This window comes from Rattus rattus, chromosome 9 (assembly GCF_011064425.1).
Source record: "Rattus rattus isolate New Zealand chromosome 9, Rrattus_CSIRO_v1, whole genome shotgun sequence".
Classification (NCBI taxonomy): domain Eukaryota; kingdom Metazoa; phylum Chordata; class Mammalia; order Rodentia; family Muridae; genus Rattus; species Rattus rattus.
In genome coordinates, this window is record NC_046162.1 from 19,015,926 (window position 1) to 19,028,790 (window position 12,865).

A 12,865-nucleotide genomic window follows, 5' to 3' on the forward strand; every position below is an offset into this window, starting at 1 on the left:
AGCGGAAATTCCTACCCTGGTCATTGTTTTCGATCGTTCAGGGCGCGCCCTCTGCTGCCCCCTAGCGGGATCCAGGAGACACTGCGAGAGAAGCCCGGAGCAGGACTAGCTGATGTTGAGGTCAGGAAAGATGCATCTCAGGCCAAAGCTACCCTGTGTTTGGACCCTCTGTCTCTCAAGGCGCAGGCATAGGCACAGAACCCATAAACCCATCCCTCTGTTTTGTTTTGATGTTTCGAGACGGGATTGCCTTGTGTAGCCTTGGCTGTCCTGGAACTCAGTAAGTAGCTCAGAGTGGCCTCGAACTTGCCTATGCCTCTTGAGCACTGGGATTAAAGGCATGCACCACCATTGCCTGGCAAACCATCCCTCTGTTGAACAATGTATGATGACTGAAAAGGAAAATATCCTCAAACTTTTGGAGACTGTCTGAAAGGGGGAAGACAAAACAGCTTTCCTTTTCTGATCTTTGTCCTTCCACCTCCCAAGGGCTACAATAACATGGATTTACCACCAAGATGGATTTAGTTCACCTTAAAATTTACTTATCTTCATCCTTAACATTAATATCAATGAATCCATGGGCTTAGTGTGCGGGTTATAGATGCCCCATATTAAATAAATATATTATAGGACTTGAGAGAGGTGGCTCAGTGGTTGAGAGCACTGGCTGTTTCCCCAGAAGTCCTAGTTTGATTCCCAGCCTCCACATGGCAGCTCACAATCACCTAGAAACATGCAGTTCCATGGGATCTGATGCTCTCTTCTGATGGGTGAGCATACATGCAGACAGAACACCCACATACATAAATACATACATTTAAAAAAAACAATAATTATTATAAGTAATAAAGAATGTAGCCATGACTACCTGTGTTTTCTTTTTCGCTAGGGAGAGCAGGCTGGCCTAGAACTTAGGCTTTTCCTGCTTTCCGGAATTACATCTGTCACCTCTCTGGGCTTATAGCTTTCTACACTGTCACCAGTGGTACATATACCCGCTTTAGAGAGATGCTGCATTAAGGCACTTGGTTATCACCATAGCCCATATAAAAACGTTAACCAAAAACAACCACACACACCAAACTGTGACTGCTGTGAATTCAGTCCAGCCTGGGTTAGTGAGTTTTAGGGCATCTTTCATCCTTGGCTGTAGAGTAAGGATCTGTCTCGGGGTAAACAAGCAAGCAAGCAAAGAAAGGAAGAAAGAAAAAGAAGTCACAAGTCACTGAGAAACGTCTGTGTCCCCATGGCATAGAGGGGCTTTGGCTTTCCTTTGGTCAGTCAGTCAGTAATTGAGTATTTGTCTTGTGTTACTGAATGCTCCGTCGGGGGCTGAAATGGTGAACGAGGTGTGTCTGACGCGTGAGATATGAAAACTAGGGGATCAGATACATATCGTTGGCAAGAAGTACCATAAATGTCAAGCCCGTGACCTGATATTTCCAATTAGCTTCATTTACCCACTATCCTATGGTAGGCAGTAATTGATGACTGTCCTTACCATATTGCCAGCAATACATTTAGTTAGCAAAGTACTCTGGGAATAGCTGTACTAATGGTATGGGCCAGAGATACGAAAGTGAGTTATTCCAGAAGCATCTAGAAGATAACGAGTAGAATGTAAACTTCCCAGCTGTGGCTTAACCTTCTATAACAGTAGAGGGGTGGATCTCAGCATTGTGGTTCTACAAGAGTAGAGAATGGATCTCAGCCCTGCCGTGGATCTCCAACAGCAGAGAATGGAGCTTGGTAATTCGGTCTACAGTAGTAAATACTAGATAAACAGGACTTTAGTCTCCAATGTCTTGTCTCTGTTGCCTTTCAAGCACTGGGGTTGACGAGCGTGCGGGAAGTAAATGGCCTGGGTCTGGAGCTCTGATGGTACATTTAAAACTGCATACCGTGATTTTTCCACAGACACAGCCATAGTCATAAGAAAGGATGGGCAAAGGGAGAATTGGACAGAGTTCATCTTCACTTTATCTGTCATCTTCTGAGACTGAGTCACTCTGTAGCCCTGGCTGGTCTGGAACTCACTTCTATAACCCACGCTGGCCTTGGGCTTGCAACCTTGTAAGTACTGGGATTATAGCCATGCTCAGCTTGGGTCGCGTTTATATGAGCAATGACCTGGTTGTGGCAGAAGAGACATTGAAATTCTAGCGCTCAGGGGGCTGAAGCAGGAGCAGCAGCAACTCAAGATCATCCTTGATGGATAGGGTAGCTCGTGCTTGAAATCCCAGAACTTGAGAAGCAGAGACGAGAGAAACAGGAGTTCAGGGTCAGCCTTGACTACATAGTGAATTAAAAGGCAGTCTGGATTACATGCCAATGGGTCTTTAATTCTCTTCTTCCAGTGTTGGGATTGAAACTCAGGGCTTTGTGATTGTTAAGCACACATTCTACTATTGAGCCACACCCCCAACCCCAAGACTTGGCCTCTTTATTTATGTTTCTATTTCTTCTTTCCTCCTCCTCCTCTTCCTCTTCCTCCTTCTCCTTTTCTTCCTCCTCCTCCCTCTCCCCCATCCCTTTCTCCCTGTCTTTCTCTCTTTTGAGACAAGGTTTCACTATGCTACCCCTGTCCTGGAACTCGCCATGTAGAGCAGGTTGGCCCCGAACTCACAGAGATCTATCTGCCTCTTCTTCCTGAATACTGGGATTAAAAGCATGTGCCAATATGCCTAGCTGAGAGACCTTTTCTTTATAAACAAAACAAGACCTAGAAAAATGGCTCTGCTGTTAACAGCCCTTGCTACTTTTCCAGATGACTAGAATTCTGGGCACTCGTGTGAGATGGCCCCTGACCACCTATAACTCCAGGGGATACAACTCTGCTGGCCTTCATGGGCATCTATGGATACACATATAAATAGAAGACATCTTTAAAAACAAGCAAGGCCACCCTAGATGACAGAGTGAGTTTGAGACCAAGCTGGAGTCAATATAAAATAAAATGCACGTTGAGGTGATGGAGAGATGGCTCAGAGGTTATGAGCACTGACCTCTATTTCAGAGGACCTGGGTTCAATTCCCTGCACCCACATGGTGGCTAACAACTGACTGTAACTCCAATTCCAAGGGGATCCAACAGCCTCTTCTGGTCTTTATAGACATTGCACCCACATGCAGGGGTTCCCAGACATTTCTCCAGTCTGTTTTTAAGGTTTTCATACTGCTGAGACAGTCTCTAAGTCTTGCGTCCACTTGCAGGTGCTGGGATCACAGACATACATACATACACACCTATCCACATAAAATAGAAGTGAATATATTTCTTTTTTAAAATGAAATTCCCCACTCTTTTTTTTTTAAACCCTTTATTTATTATATATAACTACACTGTAGCTGTCTTCAGACACACCAGAAGAGGGCATCAGATCTCATTACAGATGGTTGTGAGCCACCATGTGGTTGCCGGGATTTGAACTCATGACCTCTGGAAGAGCAGTCAGTGCTCTGAACCACTGAGCCAACTCTCCAGCCTGTGAATATATTTCTATCTATCCCGATCCATCCATCCTTCTTAAAAACGTGCCCCAAAGTCATGCGGATAATCCCAGAAAGCCTGAGTGAAGACAAATTCTTTTGAGATTGAGGCCAGCCTGGGCTACATAGTGAGATCCTGTCTCAGAATAATAAAACTGGGAATCATGGATGATCATAATAGTACTTTCTGTATGGTATATTGTAAAGATAAACGAGCTAAAAATTAACTTTCAGCGTCTGGGTCTGTGGTGATGGGAAAGATGTGGTTCTCTGGCTACTGTGTAGTCTTTGAATTTGGTAGGGTTAGGCACTGTCTTTTAAAATAATAAAACGAGGCTTAAGCTTTTTATCAGTTTTAATTACGTGTATTTGTGTATGTGGGTATGAGCACATGAGCATGACTGTAGGTTACAGGTGGTTGTGAGTGGACTGATGTGGGTGCTGGTCACCAGCCGTCCGTCCTCCAGAAGAGCAGTAAGCATTCTGGGACATCTCTCATGTCCCTTTAATCATTTATTTATGTGCATGGGAATTGTGTGTGCATGCGTGTCTGTGCACCACGTGCATACTTGGTAGCACAGAGGCCAGAAGGAGGGGGGGGTGTTTCAGATCCCTGGGACTGGAATTACATATAGCTGCGAGCCACTGTGTGGGTGCTTGGAATCGAATACTGGAAGAGCAGCCAGTGCCTTTAGCCCCTGAGCCATCTCTCCAGGCTCAGTTTTTAAGGACAGGTTTTCATACAGCTGAGAAGGTCCCGAACCCCTAAAGGTGGACACTGTCCAGGTTCTGGGATGACAGACATACGCCATCAGGCATTAGGTTCCAAAAGAGCCGAGTAGTCACATTAACCTAACGGACAAATAACTGTAACGTACAAAATAAAAGAAAATCGGAAAAAAAACCCCCAAAACAACAGTTTCCAGGATTGGGAGATGAGTGAAACCAAGGAAATAAAAGTGAAGGCTTCGAGGCAGACAAATGACAAGAAGCTCTTTCTTAAAAGGCCACTTTATTGATAGCGAGAGATCCAAACGCAGTTCTCTGCGGCCCTCCCCTCACTCCCGCAGCAGCGTCACTGGGTATCTGAGATGGGCGTGGCCTGGCGCCTGTCTGGGCTGGCCTTGCCCAGCCAGCTTCACGCTGCCTGCTTCAGGTCAGGTGGCCACACGAAGACACATCGAAGCTCACAAAGATCCGCGGACAGTCTGCGACACCCCCATGATTTCTGTACATCCTCCTCTTTGTATTATTGTACAAAATAATGTTAACTAGGACAGGTTAGCTGTGCCGTGCCACCTGCGGGACCTCCTCGGAGGATTATCGCCCTTCAAATGCGACTTTTTTTTTTTATTGCAGGGAAACCTCTAAAAGTTGTTGCTGTACAAAAAGAAAACTCTAGACAATTTTAAGACTAGCAGCCGCTTAACGCTGCTTTAGTTCATTTAAATTCTTTCCCAAAAATACATTCCTAAATATACAAACTATACAATCTTGTCATCTTAATGCTGGTTTTTTGTTTGTTTGTTTGTTTGGTTTTTGTTGTTGCTGTTGTTGTTGTTATGGTTGCTTTGTCATTTTTTTTTAAATAATATCAAGAAAACCTGAACTAAAAAAAAAAAAAAATCTGTTTGTCTTCAAACCAACGAGAGCGCTCGGGGACCTGTGACTCGGTACCTTCACATAATGCCTCATAAATAACTTTAGTCACAGTCAGCCTTCACAGCATGGTCCGTGCAAGAAAGGAAATACTTTTCTGGTGGTTAGACGTCATCGGCAGAGAGAGCTGGGATGTTCATCCGAGGCCGGGTGAAAAATGCCATTTTCTCCCTGTGATGGAAAACAGGTGTTTCAACCTCACTTGCGGTGTGTGTGTGTGTGTGTGATATGTGTGTGTGTGTGTGTGTGTGTGTGTGTGTGTGTATAGGCATTATGCATGCCAAGCACACAGTCTGCCACTGAGCTACACCCAATCCATTTGCTATATACCGTAGGATATTTAGTGATAGCCCTGGCCACTATTAAATGCTGTTAGCATGCCTGAAGTCTGGCTGTGAAATCTGAAATCTGTGTACGCTGAGCATGGTGGTACACGCCTCTAGTCCCAGCATCTTGAGAGGCTGATGGATAAATCATGGGTCCGTGATTTTGAGGTCTTAGCCATATAGACCCATTTTTAAAAACAAACAACAAACCACACATTGTCAGATAACCTTTGCAGCGAGCGACACAGGAGACAAAATCATGCCTGACCCATTAGCATGATCAAGTACCTTTTGCCCAATGCAGGAAACACATACACACATATATGCATGTGTGTGTGTGTGTGTGTGTGTGTGTGTGTGTGTGTGTGTGTGTGTACATGAACATTAGTTTATTCTTGGTTTTCCTGTGTGTTTGAGGAAAGGAACAAAGGTTGGTCTTGAACTCACAGTGGATGTAGGATGAATCTAAATCCCTTTGTATTGGAAGCCCCGCACCAAGTGACATGTGTAGGCCCAGCAAGGCAAGCACAGAGCTGTGATTCTGTGAGGCAGGCAAGCAAGCAGAGCCAGGAAACTAGGAGAGCATCCATTGCACCCCACTCCCCTTTTATCGCCAGACAGGCCCCTGCAATCACCAGTACTGGGAAGTCTGAGAGGAAAGGATGAAGCAGGTGGCTCATTCATTAAACAAGAGGGCCTCACGAATTGGGCTGAGCTGTACCGTAACAGAGCACGACGGTGCTCCCAGCGCTACGGGAGCATGGCGGAGGGTGAGCATCTGTTCCCGTGTAGGTTACAGCTCTGCTAGCCACAGGGGCAGACAGTGCCCAGGAGCAGGGTGAGCAAAGGCGATGAGGACCAGGTGGGCCGGCAGGGTAGCGGAAGGAGTCAGACTGGGATCATCCACTCACCTGAAAGACTGCACTTCCGGGGGCTCCTTACAGCTCTGGCCTCGGAGCCTGTGCACGTCCTTGGCAGCTGCCCTCATCATCTTGTCGGCCTGCAACTCGCTCTTGTGCTCCCCGCGGTCCACCTGTGAGGCAAAGCAAACGAGGGCGTGGCGTGGCTCGGTGTCAGCAATGCAGAGTCTGAACCTAGGGTCTGCCTTGTGTAGAAGGATAATGGGCTATGCTCAAATCATCTCCCCGAGGACTGAGTATTGACTGGAAGCCCGGATGTGTGTCTGAAGGGAATGTGATGGGAGACGCCTAGGGAAGTCTGCTTCTTACCTGCTCCTCAGGTGTCGGGGAGGGGAGATTTTACAGTCGTTCTAATTTTACAGACCAAGAAAATGACTCCATTTTTTGGTTTTTCTTTTGATTTTTTTTTATTAAATTTTTTTAAAAAAATGCACTTAGTTTTATGTGTATGAGCACTCTATCTGCATGTATCCCTGCATGCATCAGATCTCATTACAGATGGTTGTGAGCCACCATGTGGTTGCTGGGAATTGAACTCAGGACCTCTGGAAGAGCAGTCAGTGCCCTTAATCGCTGAGCCATCTCTCCAGCCTTCATTTGTTGAACCGTTTTGTTTTGGTTGTGGTTTTTGTTTCTTGTTTATTTGTATCTGAGACAGGGTTTCACTAGAGCTTAGTCATCTAAATTAGAATTCAGTATATGGTTTAGGCGGTATTGAACTCCTGGTAATTCTCCTGCTTCAGCCTTCTGTTACGAGCATGGCCCACCTGGATAAGGTGGCTTGCTGTATCTGATGAAGGATTCATGGTGAGTGGGGCTCAATCGTAAGCACTCACATTAAAAAATATCCACAGAAACACTGGTAGAGGGAACCCAAGGGCCTCCCAGGTCCCAACCCCTCAGGGGGCCGACTGAAAGGCAGCCAGCCGGAAGTACTTACCCTCTTCTCCAGCATCCTCAGTAGGAGGCGGAAGCGCTCATCCTCACGCAGCCATTGTGGCAGCTCCTTCTCCCCGTGGTTCTTGGCTTGCTCCAAATGCTCCTTCAGCTCCTTCAGCACTGAGATCTCCTGAGTCAGCTGGCTGTGCCAGGTCCTCGTGGCCTGCAGGTCTAGTTCTAGGTCCAGCGAGGTGCGGATCAGGCGCTCTGTGCGCAGCGACTTGACGGACGAAGGCTGCGGGGGAGGAGATGACGCCCGTGCTCACCAGAGGCTTTAGCCCAGAAATTCCACAGATCCGAGTCCCCCGAACCCCAACGCCAGCCTTCCTTTATGTGCAGGCACCCTCCCCTTACAGAAAACACTCTCACGGTCACACAGCACGTGTCCCGTGCACAAGGGACCTCGCTGTCCTGCCGCTCCAGTTCCCCTCTTTTACAACAGCCCTCGGAAGGCTCAACTGTTAGCATCTACACAGCCTGGGTTCCAGGTTAGAGTGGGTGAGGCGCAGGGAAGAGCTGGGATTCCTGCGCAGCGCTTACTGCATTTGCAGTGATTCTGGGAACGGGGCCAGAACGCTACCCTGCCCTCGGGTTCTGTCTCAGTGCACATCATACTGGGCATCTTCTTGACCGTGTACCTCCAGTGGCCAGACTCGGCTTAAGAATTTGGCTGAGACGGGTTGGGGATTTAGCTCAGTGGTAGAGCACTTGCCTAGCAAGCGCGAGGCCCTGGGTTCGGTCGCCAGCTCGGAAAAAAAAAAAAAAAAAAAAAAAAAAAAAAAGAATTTGGCTGAGACATACCACAGCTTCCATGGCATGATGTTTCTTGTTGATTTTTTTTTTTTTTTACATTTTTACAATTAAATTTTTTTTTTCTTTTGGGGAAGGCTGCTATGGAAGGACTAGAAAATGAGTGGTATTGGGGTGCACGATGTGAACTTTACAAAGAATCAATAAAAATGTAAAGAGTGGGGACAGTGGTGGCACATGCCTTTAACCCCAGCACTTGGGAGGCACAGGCAGGGTATCTCTATAAATTTGAGGCCAGTCTGATCTATAGGAGAATTCCAATACGGCCAGGGCAACATATTTCATAAAGGAGGAGGAGGAGGAAGAGGAGGAGGAGGAGGAGGAGAAGGAGGAGGAAGAGGAGGAATAGGAGGAGGAGGAAGGAGGAGGAGGAGGAGGAGGAGGAGGAGGAGGAGGAGGAGGAGGAGGAGGAGGAGGAGGAGGAGAAGGAGGAGGAGGAGGAGGAGGAGGAGGAGGAGAAGGAAGAGGAGGAGGAGGAGGAGAAGGAGAAGCAGCAAAAACAGCAGAGGCAGAGGCGGAGGAAGGAGGAGGATGAGGAGGGGGAGGAGGAGGAAGAAGAGGAGGAGGAAGAGGAGGAAGAGGAGGTTGTTCAGCCAAGTGTCAGGAGAAGTGTTGTGAGAAGGGGCAAGAGACCTGCTGGAATTATTTCCATTTTTGGACCAATCCATCCCTGAAGGCAGCCTCACAGCCCGTGGACTTGCCAAGAAGAGCAAGGGGCACGGAAAGAGCGTCAAGGTGCCGCTTACCCTCTTCATCCTGACGCTGCGCCGCTCCAGGGAGTTTCGAACAAAGGGTGGCTTCTTGGATAGCGTGGAGCTGTCGCTGTCGCTTCGATTCAGCTGCAGGAGAGAAGGCAGAGGAAGTCAGGCATGGGCAGGGTGTGTTCTGGAACCATGCCCCGCCCCCTCCCAAAAAAAAAAACGGTTCAGCGGGAACAGGACGAGATCGCCTCCCCAAATTCCACCCAGACACGGAGCTTCTCATTCCAGGTTTTGCTTGGACTTCCCGTCCCCCGTAGGTGTGGCGTGAGCCATTGCCTCCACATGAATTAGATGGGATGGACACCTCGCTGCATCCTCATGGCACTGTGCGAGGACAGCCACCATGTTTCGTACAGGGCCTAGAAGCTCACGAGTCATAGAGTCCACCCAAAGCCATCGAAGAGCTGCTCTGCAGGGTGCAACAAGGCGGAATCACTGTAAGACGTACTTTTGTCCTACCACGCAGAGCTGCCTACATCCACTTGTTCCTGTCATCTAGAGAGTCCACCTGTAGTGACCTAAAAAGAACCACTATGGAGACAGATACATGGACCAGAGATAGAGCTCAGTGGTACAGCATGAGCTGAGCACACGTCAGGTCTTCAGTGCTGCAAGCAAAGAGAGATGGGGTGGGGGGAAAGAGGGTACCCCAAGGCAGAGGAGACACACCCATGTAGAGAAAGACTCTGCAAAAGTTGGGCTCAGCCACCTTCCCCACTCATATTCCTCCATCGGCCATTTTCCATGTTTCCCCAGAGGCCCCCACTCTCCTGAGGACGGGGTGATTTCTTGGTTGGGTCTTGTTTCCTAAAGGGGAGGGGTAAATGTGCGCTGTGCTACTGCATCTGACTGGCAGCTGTCGGGTCACCGCTGTGGGTCTCTACTGAGAAGCTAGTGGTGTCATTATTTTTGGGGCTAGTCATCATTATTAAAGATAAAAGTCCCATGCCAGGCAGAGTCTAAAGCAGACCACACACAGGGCGATCGTGGTGAGCACGCGGGCGGAGCCCCTAACTCCACGCTCGGTGACTTAGTTATAGCTTCATTCAGACAAACGTTCCCGAGAGACAAAGGTGGCTTCACAATTCACAAGCAGAGATCACCAACCGGAGACTCCATGCTAACCCAGACCCAAACTGTGCACAGCACTGTGGAACTCATGGAGAGACTCGTACTGGTTGTGTGAGGGACTTGAAGACGGCCTCACACTTAAGTGTTTCAATTAGAGGTGGCTATTATTAATCTGTATTTATTTAATGTATATGAGTACACTGTAGCTGTCTTCATGCACACCAGAAGAGGTTTACCCATTGCAGATGGTTGTGAGCCACCACGTGGGTGCTGGGGACTGAACTCAGGACCTCTGGAAGAGCAGTCTGTGCTCTTAACCACTGAGCCATCTCTCCAGCCCTGGCTTTTAATTTCTGTGTGTCATACTTCCTCAATAAAAGTTATCAGGGAAGTTGATCCTTAAGACCCAGGTTTATATATTAAAGATCAAAGTTATTAGACAACAGGGAAGACCACATTCATTCTTTTTTTTTTCTTTCTTTTCTTTTTTCGGAGCTGGGGACCGAACCCAGGGCCCTTGTGCTTGCTAGGCAAGCGCTCTACCACTGAGCTAAATCCCCAACCCCGACCACATTCATTCTTGAACTTCACGTTTTTGTTCGTTCTAGTTTTTGGAGACGAGGTCTCATGGAGCCCAGGTTGGCCCTGGACCAGCTATGAGTTGAAGCCAGTCCGGACTCTCCCAGCTCCACCTCCTAAATGCTGGAATCACACAGCTATCCCATCGTTCAAGTTTTTAAAGTCACTTCCTCTTATTTCCAGACATTCTAATAGGTTTAATCTCAAACACGATAGCGAATCATTGCCTTTTCACCTGCTTCTATCTCACAAAGCAGGGAAAGAGGAGGCAGAGAATTACAGTGATTTCACGTCACAGGGAGCATCAGACTTGTGGTTGCAGGCCAGTAGCTCCTGCTTGTCGGAAGGCCGAGGCAGAAGGATTACAAAGTCAGAATCTGCCTGAGGCTGGCGTGGGTGACAGAATGAAAGTCTGTCTCAAAATAGAAAGTAAAAGAGACTGTGGCTATACCTGGGTGCTGGAGGACAAGGCCCTGGGTTTAATTCCTGTGTGTTATAAGATAACAGTAGTTAATAAATAAATAAGGTCCCGGGAGAGAAAGTCAGAGGACTGTGTGCACTTGGTCAAAGCCAATGACAAGTGCTGCTGAAAACATACAGGTGTGGTGGACTGCTGCAGGAAACAGAATTCGCTGTCCCTGTCCTGGACACAGAAATCCAAGGCGGGGTGACTAAGTAAGTGTCATGAAGCTAGCGGGAGGAGCGATGATCAGGCCATGGGAAACCTTGGAGGAGGTGAGGATGAATGGCAGCAAGTGGCAAGCTCCAGAGTTAGCCACTAGCTCTCCGCCCTAAAGTCAAGTAGGCGGGCTCCTGGAGCCTCAGTTTTCCCATCTACAAAATGGGTACAAATGCAATGGGCCTTTTAGTGTAGTTTGTAAGATTAATAATAAGAAAACATTTTGGGGCTGTGGAGACGGCGTAGTGGATAATAGAATTTGCTGCCCGACACTCATGTCAAAAGGCAGGAGTGGCCACATGTGTACCTGTAAGCCCAGAATTCCTGGGGTAGAGACAGGAGGATCACTGCCAGCTTAACTCTAGGTTTAGTCAGAGATGGTGTCTCAAGGAAATAAGGCAAGAGTGATAGAACAGGACACTGGATGTCCTATTCTGGCCTTGGTGCACACGTATGGAAGCATGCATATATTCTATGCACACACATGTACCAGTATGCACACATCCCAACCATACACATAAACACACACTCAAGGGGCATTACATTCCAACCACACAATATATACATATACATACACTGAAAAATAAAAATAAAGAAAATTTTAAAAAAACATTTTTTTGGTTGGTTTAAAGTGCAACTCCAGCCTAGGACAGAAAAGTGCATTTTGTGATTCTCAGTCAGAAACGAGGCTGGTCTCTCGGTAGAGAAGCTGACGGCCTCGGTCTTGTTTCCAAGATCCTTACAGATCAGTTAGCCCCGGTACTAGCCTGTCGGTTTCGTGCAGTTGCCCTGGGCTTTGAATCTCAATTCAGCAGAGTTTGCCAGCGCTGGGCCTTTCCCATTTAGGCGGGCTAGTTGCTTGTGTTGCATGACTGCACCACACCGGCCAGCATCTCAGGGGGATGCTCCCAGGGGAAGTGGAGAAAACAGCAGTCCAGTTAGAGTTTGTGTGGCCCGTGGTGGCAGGAGACTGACAGAGGCATTGGGATAGAGTGCCCAGTCCTAGGTGCCATCAGACACCTGAAGTCACAGACAACACTGTCTCCCGAGTTTACATGGTTCTCCCATACACACATAACAATTAAGCTTTGATTCATAAAAACACAGAGGTTGGAAATAACTTCCTACAGATCTCAGTAACTAGCATATAACAGTTTTTCTTTCCTCAAGTCAGAATGTTTGCCTTCCCTTAGGAAGTCTGGACGGCTATGGCCTCAATGGCAGACCCCACTGCTCTTGTCTTTTGGGTCATTTTGAATGTAAGTACTGGGAAACCACGGCACTGATAACAGATGGCTATTGGGGCTGGACGGACGGGTCCGTGGTTAAGCTGCTCTTGCAGAGGACCTGAGTTCAGTTCCCAGTACCCATGTCAGGCAGCTCACAACTTCAATTCCACTTCGGGGAGATCCAACAGCTTAGTTCGGCTTCCACAGACACCTGCACCCGGTGTCTATGCTCACACAGACACACATTCACTGAAGGAGGAGAGTTGGCTACTATGTAACTAATGGATGGGCGGGCTGTACAAACGAGTTAACACTTCACTTCTCCAGGGCAACAACATCTCAGCTATCTATATGCTAATCCGGATGATAAACAAGCACTAATTTCCCCTGGTGTAGCCAA

The 12,865-nt window shown here is 47.7% G+C and overlaps 1 protein-coding gene across 1 annotated transcript in view; it reads right to left on the bottom strand.

The window, feature by feature from the left end:
• Nucleotides 1-4,485: 4,485 nt before the first annotated feature.
• Wwc1 (WW and C2 domain containing 1) overlaps nt 4,486-12,865 on the bottom strand; it is a 150,020-nt gene continuing 141,640 nt past the window's right edge. Inside the window, exons 20-23 of the mRNA XM_032914249.1 lie at nt 8,893-8,985; nt 7,338-7,571; nt 6,389-6,510; nt 4,486-5,322 (exon numbers count right to left, since the gene is read on the bottom strand). Coding sequence (XP_032770140.1) covers nt 5,256-5,322; nt 6,389-6,510; nt 7,338-7,571; nt 8,893-8,985 — 516 coding nt within the window. The 3' untranslated portion in view covers nt 4,486-5,255. The remainder of the gene's footprint in view (nt 5,323-6,388; nt 6,511-7,337; nt 7,572-8,892; nt 8,986-12,865) is intronic.